The sequence below is a fragment of the Culex pipiens genome, chromosome 2 (assembly GCF_016801865.2).
Source record: "Culex pipiens pallens isolate TS chromosome 2, TS_CPP_V2, whole genome shotgun sequence".
NCBI lineage: Eukaryota > Metazoa > Arthropoda > Insecta > Diptera > Culicidae > Culex > Culex pipiens.
The window spans coordinates 161,606,230-161,629,574 of NC_068938.1; the positions used below are offsets into that span (position 1 = coordinate 161,606,230).

Below are 23,345 nucleotides of genomic sequence, written 5' to 3' on the forward strand. Positions count from 1 at the left end.
TATGAAGTTTAGAATCAACTGATTTTTTTCAAATTTGCAATCAAAAAGTACTTTAGTGAAATTTTGATAAAGTGCACCGTTTTTAAGTTAAAGCCATTTTTATGTAACTTTTTTAAAAACAGTCGCATTTTTTCAAATTAGTGCGCATGTTTGCCCACATTTGAAAAAAAATATTTTTGAAAAGCTGAGAAAATCCCTCTATATTTTGCTTTTTTGAACTTTGTTAGTTGCTGATATATTGCCATGCAAAAGTTTAAAAAAAGGAAAATTGATGTTTTCAAAGTCTCACCCAAACAACCAACAATTTTCGATATCTCAACAACAAATGGTCCAATTTTCTATGCTAAAATGTGAAACATTCGTGAAATTTCCCGATCTTTCCGAAAACAATATTTTCATTTTTTTTAATCAAGACTAACATTTCGAAATAACCAAACATTCAATATTACATTATTATTATTAATCGAATGACCGAAATCTCAGAGAATTGCTTTATAGCTCAAAACTTGGAATTTTATTGTCCACTTAAACGCATCGGAAAATAAAAAAAACAAGGGGATTGAGTTTGTATAAATCGAGATTTTGTTTTAAAAAAAGGTAATACAAATTTATCGTGAACTTATTTTTTCCGCTCTATCCATTGTCTTGTACTTATTTTTTCCGCACAATCCTTTACCTTGTACTTTTTTCGCATAATCCTAATTATAACCTACAACTTTGCCGAAAACACTAAATCGATCATAAATCGCTTCTCAAGATACAGTTTTTTGAAAATTTCCCTAGAACATTTTTATAAACATCCTCAAATTTGTATGGAGACTTGTATGGAGAAACCTATGATGCAAAATGACTTAGCTGAACCTAAGGAATCGATGGACCGATTTTGCATCTGAATCAACAAATACAAAAAATAAAATCAGTTTTTTTTTTGTGAAATTCCAGAAAACTGTTCTTACATAAATTATTCGTGGTTTAATATTTTCCAAATATTTTTTTAAGGTTGCATTGAGTATGAAACCCATTTTTTACAGAATCCAGTGATGAAAATCTACCTAGCATAGAATATGCTAATCCGGTCCAACATTAGCATGCAAACCCCCCTACAACCGATACAAAACCAATTTCGCACCCTCAAGCATCATTCCCTCAGGAGGATCATCGCTCGCCTGTCTGCTCCCTCATCCAACAAGTTTGCGGCTTATAAGATGATAAATATCAGATTATATTATTTTTCTAAAATATTACAAATTGTTTGCGACCCAGATGTTCTACACACACACAGTCTGTGTGTGCGTGCGCGCGTTTGTGTGTACGTCGGATCTCATTGAACTTCTTCATGGGTAGCTGAACCGTTGAATCGCTCACTCTCTCCTGATCTGCCAAGTCCTTGTGCCACATCCCCGTGAATCGTCGAATCGTTTTCTTTTTTTTTTTGCCGCAATCTTTTGTCAGGCCTCGTCTCGGAACACAAATGACGGGCAGTTGAAAGGGGATGAATGGCAGATTCCGTCCCGGATTCTCTAAAGTGGGTCTTCTTCCTCGTCGTTTTTTTCTTTCTCTGAGCGGTGGAGAGGGGGGAAGATTTTGTGTATCTATTTAATAAAAAGTTGTTGACTTTTTTTATTGCCCTGTCTTGTCCTTCTGACGCGGCGTTTTCCCCCTGCGACGGGTAACGAGGTGCTAGCTGGTGTTGGTTTTAAGGATTTGCCTTGGTGGTGCCGAGGGGGAAAATCTGGGCATTACCAGGTCCTTGTTCCGAAGGGACGCGCCCGGTCTAATCCCTGGAAAGTCATTCACACTTTGTTTGTGTCGCTTCTCCGGTGACCGGCTGACTGAATTCGATCAATTGAAATAAATTTCCAATGGAAGAGATTATAAAATTTGTCAGTGAAAATAAAAATAAGAGTTTGAACAAAAAAAAAGGGAAAATCGGCAGAAGCGCTCGCAAAACCGCATGAAAAGGGGAAACCTCGAAACTGACAGAGATTGAATTTTTATTTCATTTCCATCAAAGCATAAAGTTAATTTAATAAATCGCCGCTCTGCTAAATTGTAGAGCTAAAAGTGTGAACTCCACCGAGACCGAGCGAATCCCGCGTTTGTTCGGCGAAGAGTTGTTTCACACTTGGCTGGCGACGTGCGGCTTACGCAAGGAGTTGATTAAATTTGAAGATTTTAATCGGGTTTCGGGGCCAATCTCGCGGCGCGATCAATCCGAAGAGGCCGCGCATCTGGCGCAGCCTGGAACCGCTTGTCATTAGAAGATTAACTACTGGTTTTGAAGGCTGGTCCAGCTGCAACGGAACGGGTCCTCCAGAGAGAGAGACTTCACCGAAGAGGATTAATTTCGTTCCACCTTGTCAGGTAGCCCGGGAGTCGTTGAACGCGATGTGTCGGATTGCCGCCGTGGATTTTGGACTCCCGAGATGCACCGGTCGGGTGAACGTCATCGGCGGTGCCTTGTTTGAACCCCGCGGGTACACCCAAACTGTTGGTGGTTGATTCTTGATCACATTAAATTTTGTCAGAAGATTTTACAAGAAATGCCAGTTGATGATCAATCGTGCTGTACACCCAAATCAAAATTCGCTAACATTCCGTTGTCTACATAGGGGAAATATGCACATTTTAAGCCTAATAAGCGGTCGTGTTTGAATGATGCTGGATAATCTGGATTGTTCCTTGAAATTCACTAAAACCAAGTACACCAACGAGTAGAGCGACTTTTTGTGAACATCTCTGTTTATTTTCGCTTTTATTAAAAGTTATGCTATTCCTTTTACAAGCATTTAAAAAAATATTTCAAAAATGCATTCTAATCAGTCGAGTGCATTGGGCCACGCCCTTTTTTTCTATTTTCAGCTAAGTTCTTTTTTTCTTCCAGCGCCCTTTGGGTTTGCTTAGTGCTGCCAAAATTGATGAAATTTTAAGCGAACACTCACGAAAAGTAGCATTTATAGCGAAAGTTTCCTGGCAGCACTTGCTCACTCCAACAGGCGCTGCACCAGCATGTTGGTGGCCACCCTTTGTTCTTTATTTGCCTTCGCTTCTCGCTCGGTTTTCTTCAGCCTTCGATTGGAATGGGTATTCAAAATTCAAACGTCAGAAGACTTAGCGCGTTTGTTTTTTTGATGGTGCTTGCTAATTATTTACATTTTTTTGGATTATTTTTCAAGTGAGTGACTAAGTAATGGTCAAAAGAACATGTTGCCGGTAGTTGGAAGCAATTTTATATCTTAAGCGCTTTGAAATCGTTAGCGCAAGTAAAAAGATATTGATGGCGACATTCGTTAAGCAGTTAACCTCTGATCTTGCGTGTGGATGTGTGTGCCACCAAAATGATGAGAAATGGTCTCGCAAAATAGAAATTATGATCAAAAGTGCATTTAATTTGATCTTTTTGGCCAGTAAATGGCATAAATTTGCGTGCTTACTCGAGGCGGTGCTGTTGCTGGTAAGTTTATAGCCTAAATAGTATTTTTGGAGCTTTAATCGAGCATCAAACTCTCCATATGACGAAGATAGGTGTTTGATTAGAAAGGGTATATTTCCCCTATCTGTCAAGCAATCATGAAAGCATCTCGTCAGTTTGCTGTTGGCCAGTTCGCTTGTACGTTTCAGCGCGTCACTAATACACCTTTACTAGAGGAAAATAGAAATGTCCACCACTACCAAGTCGTCGTTATCATGCATCTTGCCACACTTCGACTTTGGGCCAAATTGAGTTAAAAACGGCATTTTGTGCAGTTTTCAATGCCTCACCTTTATACCTTCACCGCTCCCCAAAATTCGATTTCGATCCTGAGATATTCAATTAAACCCGAAATACTCCGTGCATTGTTCCGTCACTCCTCATATAGTAGTTTCGATCTGATCGTGCTATCTTGACACACCCTGCAACATGCTGCAAGTGTGACAGTTGGCCATATCAAATTTAGTCGGAGGACGTTTGACACACGTACATTCTCGACTTCTGTGCACATTTTTAAATTACAAATCGAGACATCGAAAACTAAATTCATCCATATTTCGGGACAATGCACATGTTATGCACATAATGGTCAACTGAACAAAACGTGTTTGTTATTGTTTACATTTCGTGCCCTAGTTTTTGTTTTTTCAAGGTCAAACATTAAGACGAATTTTTCTCGAAACGTCAAAAAGCGATAGCACGATCACGTAAATGTGCTTGTAGCGTATTGGTTCTTAATAACTCCGTTTCGAACCCTGGAAAAACTATTTTTTTGTGTTGTTGTTTATCACTGTTATATGAGTTTCTTGTAGGAATTGTAAAAAGTAGTTTATGATATCGACGTTGTCGGGCTATCTTGTCGCACGTCGCTTTTTGAAGTTTCCAGAAAAAAAGCGTTTTAACGTCAAAAAATAGAGCACGCATTGTAAACAACGACAAACCAGTTTTATTTCGTTGACCATTCTATACATTGTCCCGAAGTTGGTTTCTGGAGTCCCGAGTTATGATTACAATTGTCTACGATAGTCGAACTCGTAGTTGTATCAAACGCGTTCTGACCTGAAATCCCTTTGGTCAGTTCTCGCAGTTACAGCAATTTTCAGGGTGTGTCGAGATATCACGGCAAGATTGAAACTACTTTCATATGAAGAGTGACAACAATGTATGAGGTTTTTTCGGTTTTTATTGAATATCTCCGGATTGAAAATCTGTGAAGGGCATCGTGAGCTGCACAAAATGGCGTTCTTAACTCAACTCGGCTCAAAATGCACGTGCGGCAATATAGCACGACTTTTGACGACAAAGACAATTTGCTCTTTTTGACCTTAAAAAATCTACTAGTGAGCGAAATTGCCAGACTACCTCCGTTTGGGTGCATGACATTGATAGACCTGAGCCGTTCCCGTCAGTCAGTGTGTCCGTTCACACTTTTGCGGTATCGCTTAAGCCGTTTTGCTTGGTGAAGTTCGATGAAGTTTTAATACCCCCTTGTGATGTGGTCACGGATGTACCGCGGACCGGTGCATGCAGTGGTATAAATCAGCTACAAATCGATACTTAATGAAGATATTTCTGTAATGTAGAGATTTACACTTGAGCTGGAAAGTGTCCGGCCAGCTTCCGTCATAGCCGACGGTCGAAGAATGCCCGCAATCTCTGCGCGGTTCATCGCATCAACACCTCGACAACCTTTCGAGTCCGAAGTCAACGAGGCAGTTGACATTCCCAATCCATACGAAAGCATCCCGCTAATAGCTGGCTGTCAGCAATTGCCACTCCACATACTGACAGCTTTAGCCTCCCCTAACCTCACTCCACACAGAGAGTGGTAATAACTGTGAGCTGTGCAGCTACTCACTCTAACTAGAGGTATACAGTCGCTAGTTTGTAATAATCCGCTATTACAAGCTGACTCCGCTAGCTTAGGCCGAACAAGCTAGCCCCCGGCAATTAGAACATATTTTTATGTTAATAAATCGAGCGTTTTTCTATTTGCTCACCAGATTTGCTGCCATTACCGGTGTGTGACATATAAATGTGTGCCCGACTAGTTCGACCAACTGCTACCACTGGTGTAGTGTAGTATAAAGTTTATAAAAGCGCTTGTTACAGCCAGCAGCAATTTACAGCTCTCTCAATCATCGGGGAGGTTTTAACAGTTGTCGAGGCCGGAATCGGGAGCGCAATTGCTCGAAATGTCCGGAGAGAATAATTGGTGGCAATAAATTAGGGGAGATTATTATTTGTAGTAATTTATTTATTTACCTTGCGCATTTATCGTATTATGATAGTGTGTTGTAGCCGGGCCAGCCCAGTTGCTTCCGAAAAGGGATTGATTTTTTCCGGTTGACAAGGTTAAAACACAGAAATCGTCCAAGTTTCCTTAAGCGTACCCCGGGAAGGTCACCACGCTACAATTAAAATCATTCTAGTATTGGTTGGTGTTTTTTTGTCCCAGGATCGAACTCGGCACTAATTGCCATTTAATCTACACACATGGGTATCTCTCGACTTCGCGAAAGGGAGAATTGCTTAACTTGCTCGGTACAACTCAGCAATGATCCAATTAAGCCGGCCAGTAACAGATAAATCAACTTAAGGAATGAGTCGTTTTGTCTGCTGCCCAGCGTCTGGGTATCACAAATCAGCAGACACTGGGGCACCCTCCGTCGTCAACTTCTTCTTGTACCTTCAACCCGAATGTCATGTTCCATTTTTATACGCGCATTAGTACTGGAACTGTCAGCGGGGACGACGCTGTTATGAAAGGCACTTGTAATTCCGCACCATACTCCATCGGGCTGGGGGATTGCAGCCGCAGCAGACCGACCAATTTTCGCTGCTGAAGGGATATGTCCAAGTCCCTTTTTGGAGAGCTTCGGACAGTCCGTCAGCACGGCAGTGTCGGCGAGGCGTAAAATGAGAACCGCATCCAATAAACTTTCATAACTTGTTAAATGTGATTTCTTTATTATTGAATTATTCTGCCCTTTTTTCTGTGTGGGGTTGCATTTTTTTTTTTTGAATTGCAACAGCTTCATACGGATTACGAGACATTCCAACTCGATGAGTAAGTCGTTTAACTGAGAAACTTGAACAGTTATCTCTTCATTTGATATAATTATCTAGATTTAAAAACGTTTATACTTTGATTTCAATTTTAAATCCAAACGTAAAAAATCAGCACCACACTGTGACATTATCAGATCCCATCACTAAAACCGCACACCCGCAGTTATCAGTAAAAACCTAAATTTTCAATTAAATTTTAATCGATTTTTAATAACCAATTATCACTCACATGTGCGCGCAGCAGATGCAACCACAACCAGGTCCATTCAGCGCTACAAATCCGTGGAAAAACTCAATTACACAGCGCGAAAAACAATCGCAATTTCCCGGCGTGTGGATGAAAAAAAAATCATAAACACTGTCACAAATCTGCACGAAATGACTAAAACACGCGCCCCGCACCAAATGTACCAATTTGCACACCCAAAACCGCAAAAAGCAGCCACCATCAAACCTCCTTGCACCGGATCCCGCCACGTGAAAAGTGACAGTTTTCTGCGGTTGATTTTTCCATTTCCCCGTCGGAACAGCTCCGCAGAGGTGAATCCAATCTAATCGCCTGACTGCTTTTGGCACCAGGTTTAATGAGAAACTGACCCATGGTCAGGGCACCAATTCGGCATACCTCACCGTACGTAGACCATATCTGGGATCGGTCCCTGTTAACAGCAATTATCCTAATCGTCTTTTGCTGTTGAAACGTATATCTTTTGGGGAAGTCCGAAAGGACACCCATTTTCCCCCTGTTGGCATCGCAAATCTAACGAATAAAAGTGTTTTATGCTCTTTCTCACTTCTCGTCCAAGCCAATTTACATTCAGTCGTACACGAGTCCCATCCCCCTCCCGGGGTACAAAGACCAACTTGAGAGGATAATATGTCCTTTCTGGGGAAAACCACTGTAACCACTATAAATTTTCTAATTTTTCACCCGGAAGCGGCACTTGTACCAAACACCATCATTCGTGTCAGAGAAGTCTCGTGTGCATGCCATTCCGGGTGATTTTTGTGGAAAACTGTGTGTTGTAAGCCCGTCATGCACCAAATGCATGTTTTACCACTTTTGGAAGAATTTTCTCTGTTCGTGCTCGTCATTCATTTCGGTTGCGGTCCAGCAGCTGTTGCCGGGTGATTTTGCAACCTAAACATACTTGTTTTTTTTTTGGGGTGTTAAACTGAGCTGGGTTGATATGGACTTAGAATCGTTGAAAACTGAGGCAGAGTTGCCAGAACTGAAATTTGGTTTTGACTTAGATCTGTTTATTATAAAAGCTAATAAAATCTCATTTTCACAATTTTTTGCATGATATTTTTAATGAATGACAAATTACCTTCTTTAGTTTTGCTTTCATGCATTATTTGGATATTTGAAGATTTGGATTGGTTATATTCTGAAAATTTTATTTAATAATCTGCAATGAAAAATTTCTTGTCGTCATCATTGACATTTGTGATACAAATAACATGTCTTACGACTTTTAACAGTTAAAAGTAGAGGTGGGCAAAACCGCTTAGGAGCCCGCTCATTTTCGTTCGCTCATTAAAAAGAGCCGCTCTTTTGAACGGCTCTTTCGCTCTTTTTCAAATTTTGGATGAAAAGGTTTATTTGAGAATCGTATGATTTTGTAATTTATTTCACATTGGACTTTTACTAAGGCTACCAACTGTACGGATTTTTTCCTTAACGAACGGATTTTCGACCCTCTTCGCGGATTTTTAACAGGTAGGAATTTTTGTACGGATTTTTTTGCATTATACGGATTTGTGCGGAATTTAAACAACTTTTTAAGAACATTTTTATTTAACTGTCAAAACGATTTTAAAGAGATAACTTGTATAATAGTTTTTCGGGGTTTCCTCAGTTCAAAGTTGATTATCAACAATTGTTTTTTTTTTAATTCCTTACAAAACATATTTCAATAAAAGATCCAGAAGCTTTGTAAAGCTCGTGAAAACCTAAGAACATTTGAATTAAAAAGTCTAGAATTTTTTTTATAAGACCTATAAGCTATTTCTTTAACATGTTTATAAGACCTTTTCAATAAAAAAAACTCTAAAAATGTTTTCGTAAAAACACTTAGAACGATATTATTCGTAAAAAACAGACTTGTGATTTCGTAAACTTTTAAACGTTTAAAAAAGAAGAACATAAAAATGTGTCACAGTTTATTTTGTGAATATTTTTAAACGTGCAACGGTGTCATATCGGCAAAATGTACGGATTTTTGCTCAGCAAGTGTTGGTAGCCTTAACTTTTATAAATTATTTGATAAAAAAAATAAAACTGAAAACTAGAAGATGCCCTTGAAAACCATAAGTTTTGACGGTCTCTATGTCAAGATTTCTACTCGAACCTAAACATTCGAGTAATTGAATGGCAAAAAAATACTAATAATTTTAAAATTGCGTTTATTTCTGCAAGAATTGAACTAATGCTGATATTTTATTTGGAGAAAACATTCTGTGAACTCTTTTCTGCATTCTGATTTAATCGATAAAGTCTATAAACGCTAAAGTTTAATCGAACAAAATTCAGAAGATTTTTGGCAATATTTTACAAATTATGCAATTTGAAATGCTCAAATTTGTATTCCGGTAATACTTTAATGTACAATCAGTTGTAAAGTGAAAAGTTTTTTTCATGTTGTTTTAAAATCATTTACTTTGGGGATTAATTCTTAATAGCGTTTAAATATTTGAAATTGCATTTTCAATTCTCAAAAACGAATTTAATACTATTTTTTTTGTAGATTCAAAAAAATATATTTATAACAAAAATCACCCCATCTTTAGCCGGTTCTTTCAAAAGACCGAAGTTTAAAAAAGAACCGCGGTTCTTTTTTTGTGAGCCACGGTTTTTTTGCTCTTTTCAGTGAACCGGCTCTTTGAGCGGCTCGTTCTTTTTTTGCCCATCTCTAGTTAAAAGTTTTGAACAAAAAGGGGAAATATACCCATTTTGGTCACACTAAGCTTTTCGACCTATTCTCGTCACTTTTGCAGTTTGGCGCATATTCGAACAACAATATTAGACACATCAACATATTCAATATTATGGCCTTTTGAAATGTTAGTCTTGATTTAAAAAATTAAAAATAATGTTTTCGAAAAGATCGCAAAATTTCACGAATGTTTTATGGTCACTTTTAAAAAAATATATATATATATTTTTTAAATTCCTTGAAATCAAACTATCGGTGGCTATATCTTGAAAACGGGTCTCTATATACAAAAATCTGTAAAGTAGTTTTCGATTGCAAATTCAATTTTAAATTAAAAAAATCGGTCAAAAATTTTTTATGTATTTTTATGATTTTTTCAAAAAATCACTAATTTTTCAGAAATTTATAACTCGGCGGCAGAATGTTTGACCATACTATTGACGGATTTTGGGAAATTGAATTTTTGTTAACAAAAAAGTTAATTAAAAATCAGCAAATAAAAATTATCCGTGTACCCATTTTTTCCTGAATATTGATAAGAAAATTCCTTCAAAAGTTACAGATTTTCGAATATTGTATAGAGACTTGTATGGGTAAACCAATGACACAAAATAGCTTCTTTGGTCATAGGAAAGGCCACAACAAAGTTTAAGCCAAATAAAAAAATACAAGTTAAATCCATTTCCGGTTTTGGTAGAGAATTGCTCAGTATTGATTTCTTTGAGTTTTCCAAAAGCATGATTTGAAAATCTAGCTTTGAAATAAATTGCGAGAAAATTTTATCCTATTTGAAAAAAACTAAAAATCGTATCCGAAAGATGTCTACAACCGCTTAAATGACAATCATAAAAAATATGGGTTCCATTGTTTTTCAAATCCAGCTTTGAAATAAATCGAGAATCATTACTCCAAATTTAATTAAATCTGGTCCATCCAGTTTTGACACATCGTTAAATAAGTCAGAGTTTTTAGAAAAAAGGCATTCCGAGTTTGACCGTCATCGAGGAAAACAAAATTACAAACAAATGAGATATTAAGAAAATATAATTTAGCATTATTTTTTTGTTGTTTTTAACTACCTAACATAGTTAAAAATAATTCTTAAACATTCCCTGACATCAAATCTATTCAATTCCCTGACATAGAAACCTTTAAAAAAAATATACGATTTGCTCAACAACCTACCTTCTCGGTTCAGAAATGTATTCCAGATTGCAATAATCACACTAAATATTCACAAATCGAGCATTGCCCCAATAAACACGTCTTCACCAAAGTCCTCCATTCAACCCTCCCTTTGAAAAGAAATCGAAATTGAATTCCCTCCCTGCCTAAGGAGAAGCAACTCCGGATGGATTTATGTAGCGAAAATCCGAAACGAAAGATGTCTACAATAAAATTCCCATTTAACATTGGCGAAAGACACTTGTATGTACATTATACGTCCTGCCCGCAGCCCCCAACTCCTCCGTCAGAATCACAAAGTGGGGAAATAATCTTCCCCGGCAAAGTGAGATTTAAGAACGGGGCCCAATAAGCCGACGGCAACCTCGCTGACGATGACGGTTATCCTTAAGCGAGCGAGAGGATGGAATATTCTCATAAACTGCAGCAAAATTACATTTTTATGCAATTTTCGATTTTTGCTCTTCCCCTCCGTAATTTCAGGTATTGGCCCCCCGAAGAAGACCTTTGTCGGCACGCCGCCGCCCAACTCGTGTCCCATCTGCGGCATCCAGCTAGCACCAAGTGACCTAGAGACCCACTTCTCCGCCGAGCTGTCCCGGCTCGCCAAGATGACGTCGCCGGCGGAGCGGCTCGAGCTGCGGCGAACGCTGAGCGTCGACATGCACGCCATGCAGAGCACCCTCCAGGGGCGGACCAGCCGGTGGGAGGTGAGTTGCTGGAACGCGATTTCCCATCTTCAAGATTGCATTTTTTATTAAATTTGTCGATTTTCCGTGTCACCCTTGCGTTACAGACGTTCAAAAACATCCGCAACAAGCGCCAGGATCGCCTCCGGGGTAAGTTACGGAAGCGGAAATTCGACGGCGAGGAGGGCTTCGGGATGCAGCTCGGCACGATCAACTGCCAGTCCTGTCCGGTGTGCCACGGACGGCTCCAGCGGACGCAGGAGGAAATCGCCCAGCACATCGAGGACTGCGTGAGGAAGGTTAGTGTTGTGATGTGATATGTTTCTTAGTCACCCAGAGCTGAACTCAGGGGTTCTCATCCCAACTTGAAATTTCAATTATTTTTTAAAATCATTTAGAGTCAATTTGCTTCCAAGTTGCAAAAATGATACTATTTGTTTTTAACAATAGTTGTTTCCTTTTTGAAATTGTACCAATTATTTATAGAAATGTTTTGAAGATACCGTCAACTGGGGCGAATTGGGACAGCAGTTTTAACCACGTCAGGGCACAATATTTTTTTATTTTTCTGGTTGGTTTCGGATATAACAGACTCAACAAAATGTGTACACCCATTACCCATTTCCAAATTTAAACCCTGTAAGTGCTCTAAACACTGCTGTCCCTATTCAGACTGTAGTCCCGATTCGTCCCAGATGACGGTAACAATAAAAACATGGTATAATTTAAACAACCTTATCGACCCCTGTGTCTTCCCTGTTCGTCACCCGTCCCAGAGCATAACCTAATTTGAAAACCCAAATTGATTTTTAAACAGCAACAGCAGCACCACCAACATCAGCAGCAACAGCAGCAACAACAACAGCAGCAGCAGAGCAGTCAATCTTCGACCCAGGACGAGGACGAAACTGTGGACGTGGAGAGCTACGGCGACGAGACGTCCAACGGAGCCATCAACATGACCTCCAACGTGATTCATCACACGAACGGAAATCTCCACAATAATAACAACAACAACAACAACAATAACACCCCCCTCAAACCCGACCCTCCAATGACCAAAATACCCCCGATGGAAGAGAGCGCCATCACATCGCTCAGCTCGATCGTGCCCCACTGGGACAGGAAGAGCCGGCTAAATCTACCGTTGAATTGTAAGTGTTGCTAACTCTGCGAGATCACGCTGCAATACGTCATTGAAGTGAAGCTTGAATCTTTTCCGTTTCTTCCCTTCTTTTCTTCCAACTTTCCAACAACCTCCGTTAACCCGGGCAGGCACGGCCACCTCCGACAACTCGATCACCCGGGTGACCCCGACCAGTAGCGATCAGCGGATCGACGTCGACTACGAGCAGGACCACGACCACAGCCAGGATATGATTACCGATAACGACGAGGAAGTCATAGTTGACAATACGGACGACGAGGACTGCATCAAGCGGCAGCGACCCACGTTGACCACGTTGCACCCTGGCCAACATCTGGGGATCGGACGTGACGATAAAAATAGGTAAGGTCATCGACGAGCCTCAAAATTAATCAATTATCCTAACCTCAACTTCAACTCTTCAAAACAGCACCGAAGAGGCCACCTCCTCGGTCGAAATCGACTCCGCGACGGACTCGATGGCGACGACGATCCGGACGGCCGGCACCACGCCCAACTCGGACTCGTACGTCAGCACGTCGGAACCGGCGGCCCCCGCCGAGCCGGCCTCCAAAGCGCAGGTGCTGGAGGAGCTGAAGGCGCGGATACGCGAACTCGAGGGATCGCCGCACTACAAATGTTTCATATGTAAGGTTAGCTCGGAATGTTAGTGCCACAAGGAGAGATCATGACCAACACTTTTTTTTGTATCTTCTATCTAACAGGAAAAGTGTAAAACGCTGATTATCTCGAAAATTTGCGGTCACTATCTCTGCGAGGAGTGCTGGATCACCGAAACGGTAAGTTACACCTCTGGCACCCAAGACGAATAATATTGGTTGACAGTTTTGATGTAGAATATTTATTTACTGAGCACTCACTGAGCGAGTAAGTCTTAAGTGTCCAAGTCTCTCTTCTCTCTTGCGTGAAATATCGATACAATGAATGCTCAATGAAGGGATAACAAGATTTTCAAAAGAAATTTGATCTCGCTCATGCATTCGTATGTAAATTGCAGATGTCGCTAAATTTGCTGTATCTCTATCGTCGGACGAAATTTTGACGTTGGAATTCGTTACATTCCGTTGGGTAATAATCACATAAAAAACTTTTTCACTACCGCACTTTCTTCTCCCGCGAAAGAGAGAGGAAGCGAAACACGCAAAGAAATCGCTCCCGAACATTTCGAAGAAAATCTATCAGTTGAAGATTTTTTGTGAATCTCATTGTTAGCACCACTCAAATTAATTTAATTCGTTTTGTTTACAAACATTGTTCATCTACGAAACGTGACGGATCTTTTTTCGACGTGAGACGTTACACCTACATGTGTAGTAGTGAAATCGGTGTTCCGCCGAATAATCCAGATAATGATTCATTTTAGTTTCATTTTACCGATATTTCGTGCGCGAGAGAGGAGAGCCATGTTCCCTTCCGATTTCTTCTCTTAATGAACGTGAGAAGAATTTTGTTTGATGAAGATTCTTCCATCGCTGATTACATTACAAGTTTTAAATTTTATTCAATATTTGTATAATCTCGACTCGCTCATTCAAAAAAATCATTTCAATTTCAAGCAATAAAAGTTAACGCATTATTCTCTCCCCCTTACAGGACTCCTCTAAATCATGCCCGCGATGCAAAATTGTCACAGCCAATTCTGACTTTAGGAAAATTCACGCATAGATCTGAATAGCGAACCAACACATTTATTTATTTTTCTTTTCAACTTTATTTATTTTGCTCCTCTTAGACATGTAATTACTAAAAACAAACACAGAAAAAATAAAACAAATCGAATGTTGTACATTGAAAAACATAACGAGCTCTTTCGAACTTTTTTGGTAGTCCCCACATGCTGCATGTCAAGCCCCCAAATGACAGACGAAGCTGAGAAAATTGTGCAATAAATGTAAAGCGATAAAACTTTCGAGTTATTAAAATAACCATCACTTTCGAGAACAATACTAATAAATTTAGCAAACTCAGCGCACTAAAGGAACAAGAAGAATAAACTCGACCCAGTGATAAAAGCCAGCCGAAGCAAAGGAAAAGAAAAAAATATCAATCACTTTCTGAAAGTAAAAGCTCTACAAATAATAAGCTTAATTGTTATCCCGATATGACTAATAGATAATCATCGAATTAGGGCTTCTAGCTGAAATTCAAAATAAATAAATATAAAAATCATTAAGCTGTTGTGTAAATAGCCACTAAGAAAATAAGATAAATTATTGCAGTCTCTAGATTATGACCACGTCTTTTCACACCCTCTATTTTTCGCGTCCGAGATAAACTTTCTTATTGCAAGTCAATGCTGTCCAAAGATTCTGACAACAATAAATTGAAGAAAAAAAAACATGAAAATAAATTGTACCGTTTATGTCAAGTTTAAGCAGCAAGCAAAATTAATCTTTCAAAAGATGATCAATAAAATATGTGATCGAAAATCGTACCAAAACAAGTTTTTTCCTCTTTGTCCGACAAATCCGAAAAATTCCCACGTCAACCTTAAAGTTGCCAACATAGATTTCCGCAATAAACAAATGATTCACAAATTTAGCGCATTAATAAAGCCAGTGAATGCGTTTGTTCACAAAAAATCGCAAAGGATCTATAAAATCACCGGAAAGCTATCCCGCTGGTAAGTAATCCGAAATCAACACAGGTAGCCGCCGCACCGGTTGACCTACTACCGTCCAATTTAGTGGTAATGCCGCCAACCGGCGGCGGTTAGTTGTTTTTTTTTATAATCCCGTCCGAAACACGTCTGAAAAGGATAACACACACAAAAAATCGCCAGTATGACGTACATAATTCTTATATGGCTCCCGACTCGTTTGCCGACTGATTGAGAACTGCAATAAATTATACCAAAAATAGCGATCAAAGGAAAAGTGAAGCCGAGACTGGTGGAATTTAGGGTGAGGATTTCTATATTGGGATTTCTTGTCTTCGGAAAAGTTTTACACACATTTTTTATTGAAAACTAAAAAATAAGGTAAACAAATAAAACTAATATTGAAACTGCACTACTTTAAAATATTCAGTAAGTTTTTTCTTTGAACTTCAGTTATAATTTGTATGGAGCTGTCAAACTTTGCTGAAATTTCAGCAAATTTTAATTTAGTAATTTATCACACAGAAAAAAGACAAATCGTAAATGGTGTTCCTGAACCAAAGTGATGAGAACCATAAAGGAATATATTTATGTTTAACACTGGAACGCCCAACTTACACGGACGCCCAAGCCTCCCAAAAAGTTGGAACGGTAACTTCACTTCGCTCGTTCTCGGGCATAACTCAACCAATCGGGACGATTCTTGTTTCCTGTGATTTGTAAGATGTCCAGATCTAGAGTTTTTTTGAATAGGTCCTATAAACATATGAAAGACAATAGCTTATAGGACCTTTTCAAAAAAAAACTCTGTAAATTCTGCGACCGCAAACATCGTTCCAACTTATTTTAAAAAAAGACTGCCTCCGCCGAATTTTAGGCGATTTTTAAACACGCGAAAAAAAAGTTGGAACGTTGTTTTTGATCGTAAAAATTACAGATTTGATCAAATTGAGTTCTGCTAAGTTCTAGGATCATCTAGACATCCTTACAAATCACTAGAAAAAATAATTGTCCCGATTGGTTGAGATATGCCCGAGAACGAGCGAGTTGAAGTTACCTTTTTTCTGAGGGCTTGGGAGTTGGAATGTTAACGTGCAAATGCACCATATTCACGAATAAATTACTTTTTGGTTCTCAAATTCATGAACAACAATTCACGATTACGGGAATTGATTTTTTTCATGTGCAGTGTGCATTAAACTTTACTGAATTCAGTAATAACAACCGTGTTTAGGCACTAAATGACACTCGTAGGTATGTCTAAGGGCATGGCTTAAAAAGGCACCAAAACAAGTTATGTTGTAGAGAAAGTACACCCACAATAGAAAGTCGAGAGGATAACTATACCAAGTTCAAATTGTAGAATAAACCTTTTGCAGATGAAGCACCATGAAATTGTTTTCATTCGTCCATTAAAACAGTTCATACCATTGAGTGGCTTATATCGGCAAATTACAATTTTATGTTCATCGTGGTGGTTCACCTGTGGTGGCCGATAAGGCAAAGGCGCGGACTCGTTTTGTCAAAGGTCTTGGTTATCGATATCAGCACATTTTTTATAATAAACTCGTGTTTCCTACAAATTTTAGCCAAAAAGTTTGTAAATTGAATTGATTACGTCAAATCTACCAATAATAAGGTTACTTTTAATGTTTTATTTTAAAAAATCGCAAGTTCTAATATGAGCATATAATTTATCAGAAATATGTTTTTCCTCATATATTACAGACTTTCTACACTTGAAAGTTTATGATATTCTTTTAAGTTGCCAAAATCGACAATCTGCTGACCAAATATAAGCTTTTTCTCAATAAAATACAGACTGCTTATAAAAAAGGGTCAGTTCTGTTCAGGCCTATTGAAAATTAATCGTTACACTTATAAAATAATATTAAATTGTTATAAATTTTCTTTCACATCCAGAAGGTTATTTTTCACTTTTTTCTTTTCAGTTTTTATAAATAATTTTTATGATGTTTGACTCAACAATTATTGTCAACAGAGTTGATGTAAAATTGTTTTTAACTTAAAGTAATTTTCAGGATGAAATTAGCAATAAATTAATCCATTTCTCAATAAATATACAGTCGACTCTCTGGCTGTCGATCTTCTCGATATCAATAATGCTCCATGTACCGATGAATTCTTCAGTCCCTTCAAACTGCATACTTTGATTGTCTTTATTCCTCGATATTTTCTCTTGCTTGAACGATCTCTTCCTCGACGGTCCCTCGGATTCTATTTGCTTTAAATATCTCTTCTGGTTGTCAATAATTTTACATTCTCATGGCTTGCATAGACATTTTTCTTTGAGAAACGAAGCTTTGAAAGGTGTTTGACATTTATTTGTTTTTGTTTGCTGGACGTTGCCATGATTCTCTCCTATAGCTGGTCAGCAAGAAAAAAACAAATTTCAATCGAGTCTTCATTTTGCATCGTTCTATAAACTGATGCTTCTCTTCCTCGACGGTCCCTTGGATATTGACAACCAGAGAGTCGACTGTAATAGCTTTTGCCTATTATTTGCCATTTCTTAGGCAACTTTACAAGATAACGTTCTTTAGAGAAGTCCAAAGCCTTTGAATTAATATATTTAAACACAATTTAATATTTTTTAAAGAATTTGTTTGAAATAATAAAAATAAACTTTGCTTCCATCGAAATTTGATTATCCTATTTAAAAATAAAATGAAAAAACAAAAATTATGTCATTGTATTTATTGAACCGTTAAATAAACGTAATAAAAAAACTTATTTCTTTTAAAAATTTACCGCAAACAGAATGACTGTAAAATGTATATTTTCCACATAACATTAACATCAGGGTTGTTAAAATATCAAAATATCAGCTCTGCAACTACAATTATCCCGCTTGAATATTCATGCCTCAAACAAAACTGCTCTTCTCTCCCTATTGAAATTCTCAACGCCGAACATAGCCGAAAACGTTTTCGTGTTTACACACTCGCGATTGACATTTTCCTTTTCTCTCATTCCCGCTTCCAAGATCATCCTACCGCAACAGCGTTTAACCACAAAAGCCGCCACAAAACCAATTTCGCAAACGCAATTTAACGGGACGTCATGCGTGGTCGGCTAATAATCGCCATCTCGCGTTCTCTCATTGCAATTTTCGGAGAGATTGAGAGACTCAGCGGTGAGAGCACATAGTCGAGGAAAAGGGGAGGAGTGATAGAGAGAGAATGACATCGCTGGGAATTACGAGACACAAGCAGAGATCTCACAAGCTACAGTGACGGCCGCTATACTCTCGGATGTTTTTGGTGCAGAGATAACACATTGATACCTTTTCTATCACTAATTTGCAACACTGATTAACATTGTTCATTTTATTTTTATACCTGTATAAACTTTTCAATATCATTTTTATTTGAATTGTGAATGGACTAAATTAATGGTTGTTTGGCTTAAAACCTTATTCAAAGGGTATTTTCAGAATTGTAAAAAAAAAATTATATTCAACTCATTGCAAAAATTTTAGCACTCTTCGTATTTCTCTAACTGGATGAATGTACGACTTGTGCTTAAAAAATATTCTTTTTGCAACATGTTTGATAAACTACTTTTTAATCATTGCCTACCTTTTTGCCGTTGAACTCAAATATGTCCCCAAAAATGCTATAAAGAGATAGCATAGCATTACGGAATGGAATGGAAGTGTTCCATTGAGAAATGTATAAATACAAATTTGGTCATTTAAAGGCAAAATTCATGAAAAATATATGTTTTCAAGATTTGCTAATCCGAAGTTTTTTTTTGTAACCTTCGGATAATCGAAATTTTTGATAATCGAGGCTTCGGAAAAACGATTCTGGACTGTACATTAATCCTCTAAATTTTCACGTTCATTTACGATTTATAAAATTTATCATTTCACATGCATTCCGTATGACAAACAAGGCTAAAGTGCACCATAATTTTGATTTTTTTAACTTATCTAATCTTATCGTCCAATCTCGACTTGGAAAATGATTGAAGGAAGCATTTTTTGAATCCTCGCGTTGCGCAATATTCAAATGAAACCTGCACAGTGAACAATATTTACGGAAATTTTTAAGCGCATTTATTTTGGTCAAACTTTTATCTCATAAAAGGGTGATTAATTTTTTGTTAAATTTTTTTTTGTATTTCATCTAGTTTTTTGGTACTCTGACAGCACTTTAATTCAAAAATCTAATCCAAATCAAACAACCAGTTAAGTCAAAAATACAACACTTTACCCCAGACCCAGCCAATACCATACCACAAAACTGACACCACTTTTAACATCTTAATCCATTTCACATCTCAAATATTTGCTCCTTGTCTGTCCGACATCAATCCCCCGCTGAGTGATGCCGATTGTTGAATGACCTGCACGATGCCGCCGTCCACTTCCTCTTCCCCACCACCCCGTCAGCTATTAGCAGAGTTTTACTCATTGACAAACTACACACTGCCCAACAACGGCACACCGACAAAGTTGAGAAGAGAGTCCCTTGTGTGTCGAAGTCGCAGTATTTATTGATGTTATTAGGAAGGTATAGGGAAGGTTTAGAGGAAAAGAACTATCCCGACGGCGACCAGCAACCTCAAAAACCAGTTGCACTCTGAGCCCGATGTAAATCCATCAGGAGCTATTAACTAAAAGCTCATAAAGGTGAGGTGTTAATTTCTTGATGAATTCTATTCAGAGCTTGTGCGTTGTTGCCCGTGGTGACCAGGGCGGAGGTGGGTTAATGGGGTTTGTCCTGGCTGTTAGCCACACAGTGGAAAAAGTGCAATTAGAGTCCATTAGGAGAGTCCGAACCGATCCGCGGACAATCGGTTCGATTTAGGGTTTACTGCAGCTCGGCATCGAGGAGGGATTCTTGCAGCGTGATTCATTTTAAAAACACCTTCGAAGGAAGAGAAACAATTTTCAAGAAATTTGTCAATGCAATTTAGACCATATGCTTTGCATTTAAAATATCTTGCTTAACATTTGATTTTGTATAGTCCTACCATATTTCTATTGGTATTTAATAACATTATTTTGGGAATATTTTTAATACTATTTTTTTATAAAAAAAAAATACTCATGATACCAATGATTGCTCCAACACGTTAAAAATCGATACATGTGATTTAATACTAATTCCTCCATGCATGGGTAAATAACAAGGGAAATGCGTAATAATACCTTTCTCTGGTATCAATACCAAATTTTGGTATTCCTGGACCCTTTAAAATTTGTCTTAAGGATTATGCAAGAGCAAAATTTGGTATCATACCAATTTAAGGTATTGTTTTGATATTGCAAAATTGCAGAATTTGTCAATTGGCGAACACCACATTTTGGTATTCTTTTGGTATTAAAGTGTTTTATCAAATTCCTCTGAAACTATGGGAAAATTTTGACCAATTTTGACAAAATAATTAATTTTGTGCTAAAATTATGTCTCAAAGCGAATGCCTTCATTGAAAACCGGAAATTTCAAACTTGATTTTAAACATTTTTGATATACCCCCTAAAGAAATGAATTGAAATTGTGGAAAATTTTCAAAGTGGCACATTTTGGTATTATTTTGGTATTGAAAGTTTTCATCTAATTCTCTGAAACTATGGAATTTTTTTTATTAATTTTGACGAGATAACTAATTTTTAATTCACTTGAAACCCAAAAATGTTAAAGCTGATTTTCATATTTTGTTGATTTACCCACTAAGATTTTTTTTAAAAACGTTGAAATTTCTCTAAGTCGGGATAACCAAATACTTTGAAAAACGAGTTAATCAACAGATTATTGAATTTTGGTGAATTTCAATCCTTATTTTTCAATCTTGTTATTTTTCAGAATCTTCAAGAACTTCAAGCACAGGCCGTTCATCAATGACAAATGAATTCGATGTGGTGAAGAATATCACTAAGAACAACATGGAATCATCAGGTGAGTAGATTTGGCTGTTGCATATGGATCATTTCCCTTTTATCACTAACTACAACTGTTGCACTAAAAATGGTATGAAAATACCAAATTTTGGTATTACTTATGCAAATACCAGCGACCAAAATGTGCTCTTGGTTGCCCAGTAATAGATGGTAAAATACCATGAAATCAAACCAAAATCATGTATGTGGAAGACCACAGGAATACCAAAATCTGATTTTCCAAGGGCGCGGGAATACCTAAACATAAAACCATGGTAATACCAAGTTTTGGTATTCAAGCAATGTTCAAAAATCCAGAAGACCTCAACTTGGTATTGAAATGGTTTTATTTTGAGGTATTATTTTACCCTTGGAATAACATGGTTTGGTATTGTTGTGCCCTGTGTATGTGTATGATTTCATGGTATTTTACCATCTATTACTGGGCAACCAAGTGCACATTTTGGTCTCTGTTGTTTGCCCAAGTAATACCAACATTTGGTATTCCCGTGTTATTTACCCCTGCTCGGGTCACCCTTGTCTCTGATTCCCAAACTCCAAATACGGCAGCCAAATCGTGAATCTACCTTTTGTACAAACACAATATCTCCCAGCGATAAATCTTCCACCGTTTCACGGTAATGAAACGACTACAACCCCGTATCGCCGGGTACTAAATCTCTATTGAACTCACGATACGTTCCACCGTGTTCCTACAGGACAGAACCAACATTGCCGTAATTCAGTTATTGGTACCCGTCTCGCCCCTCAAACCAAATAGTGAAATCAAAGACCAACTTTGGGCTAAATAATCTGCAGCATTATCTACCCCATGATCACCCCATAAAAATTACAAGTTCAGCTTCTTGCAGGGTGAGAATTGCACGAAACGCGAGGGAAATCGATTCGACGACCGGCGGATAATCATTTTAAATAATCAATAAATTACTCCCAAATTAGACTCAATGAATATTTTAGCGAGAGCGGAGGTTATTTATTGCCACTACTTGATACATCGGACCAGGATAAGACGTTCGATTCTGCTCAGGTTAAAGCCCACGAACCGGCCCCATTCCAGATCATTCGATAAGAAGATACTAATTTCTACCGTAGGTCTAGTCAGCCTCCACGGCGGAAGATCCATTCAGATTGTTACAATCCATTCAAATTGAAGAATTTATTTACTGCCAGAACAGCCTCTGCATCCTCACTGAGCAATTCTCGAGGAAAACGCATGTTTTGCTTTATTTTATATTTTCTTGTGTGGTTTAGCGATTTTCCTTCAAAGTCCTATTGATGTAGAACAAATTTCACTTTTAAGTCTCTTTGTAAATCGCTTTCGTATCTTCGGCAAAGTCATGACAGTTAATCCAAAGACCCCAAATCTATCACTAGTTCGCATTTTGTTTTTAGAAGAATTACAAATCTTTGCCTTGACTTGACCATGAGATATCTTGATGAAAAAATAACTAGTTTTAAAATTAGTGTTGAAAACACAGAGAATCGCCCAACTGGTACAGCACACGTGGTATTCCGTAGACTGGGAAAAGATGTTCAGCTGATAAAAGTGAACGCTTAGCAGGAGAACACTCTGTCGCTGCAATAAAATTGTAGGAAAGGCGCGAAAAATACCACTATAAATCACTCCATTTGCTCAATTATATGCAATTATCGAGAGTTGCTACCGGAGCGGTTCAAAGCCACGTGGGTGTTTGCAGCAACAGAGGGAATCTGGCGCGTAACGGTGTGTAATTGGAAGCACTGGAATATGTTAATAGAATCACTGTTGTCTCTGTCTCGAGAAGATTTATCGTTGTAAAGTTGCGCAAATGAAATCGATATCGACTTCAAGTGGAGCTGTTTAATTTAATCACGATTTTAAATACATTGCGAAATCTATTTAAAAACTTCAAAGTTTGAAATAAAACAAATATGTAGCACCTGAAGCTGGTAATTTCTCCACCCATTTACACAATCCATGGTGTAAATTATCAGATCTACACAAAACTTGCAAGTTCGCCCAACCCCACCGGATTTCCCAAACCAATCCCTTGCAAAATTCGCCAACTCATGACACGACACAGGGTTGACGATTTGTAAATCCCACTTGATTTATGCCCGACACTTAATTATCCCGTCAGTCAGCTGTGTTTTCCTGGAGGAGCAGGAGTCTGCTGCTGTAAAATGTAAAACGTAATCTGGAGGGTGGAGGTTGGGAAACTTTTCAAAAAACCCGACCACTAAACTGTAGTGGTCCCCCCCTGGTGGGACTAGCTCCGTTTCTCTCCGCTTTGTTTGCGGCGGTGTCTC

At 38.1% G+C, this 23,345-nt stretch overlaps 2 protein-coding genes across 5 annotated transcripts in view; both read left to right on the forward strand.

Moving 5' to 3' along the window:
- Positions 1-14,266, forward strand: part of LOC128093107 (protein Teyrha-meyrha-like) — a 40,936-nt gene extending 26,670 nt beyond the window's left edge. For 3 of the 4 annotated variants that reach the window (XM_052708816.1, XM_052708818.1, XM_052708817.1), the window contains 7 exons: positions 11,152-11,378; positions 11,465-11,656; positions 12,175-12,511; positions 12,633-12,867; positions 12,935-13,157; positions 13,230-13,304; positions 14,119-14,266. In XM_052708816.1, coding sequence (XP_052564776.1) covers positions 11,152-11,378; positions 11,465-11,656; positions 12,175-12,511; positions 12,633-12,867; positions 12,935-13,157; positions 13,230-13,304; positions 14,119-14,190 — 1,361 coding nt within the window. In that variant the 3' untranslated portion in view covers positions 14,191-14,266. The remainder of the gene's footprint in view (positions 1-11,151; positions 11,379-11,464; positions 11,657-12,174; positions 12,512-12,632; positions 12,868-12,934; positions 13,158-13,229; positions 13,305-14,118) is intronic. The other variant, XR_008212247.1, reaches the window with a different exon arrangement.
- LOC128093113 (probable enoyl-CoA hydratase, mitochondrial) overlaps positions 1-23,345 on the forward strand; it is a 204,992-nt gene that overhangs the window by 117,533 nt on the left and 64,114 nt on the right. The gene's annotated exons all lie outside the window — the stretch shown is intronic.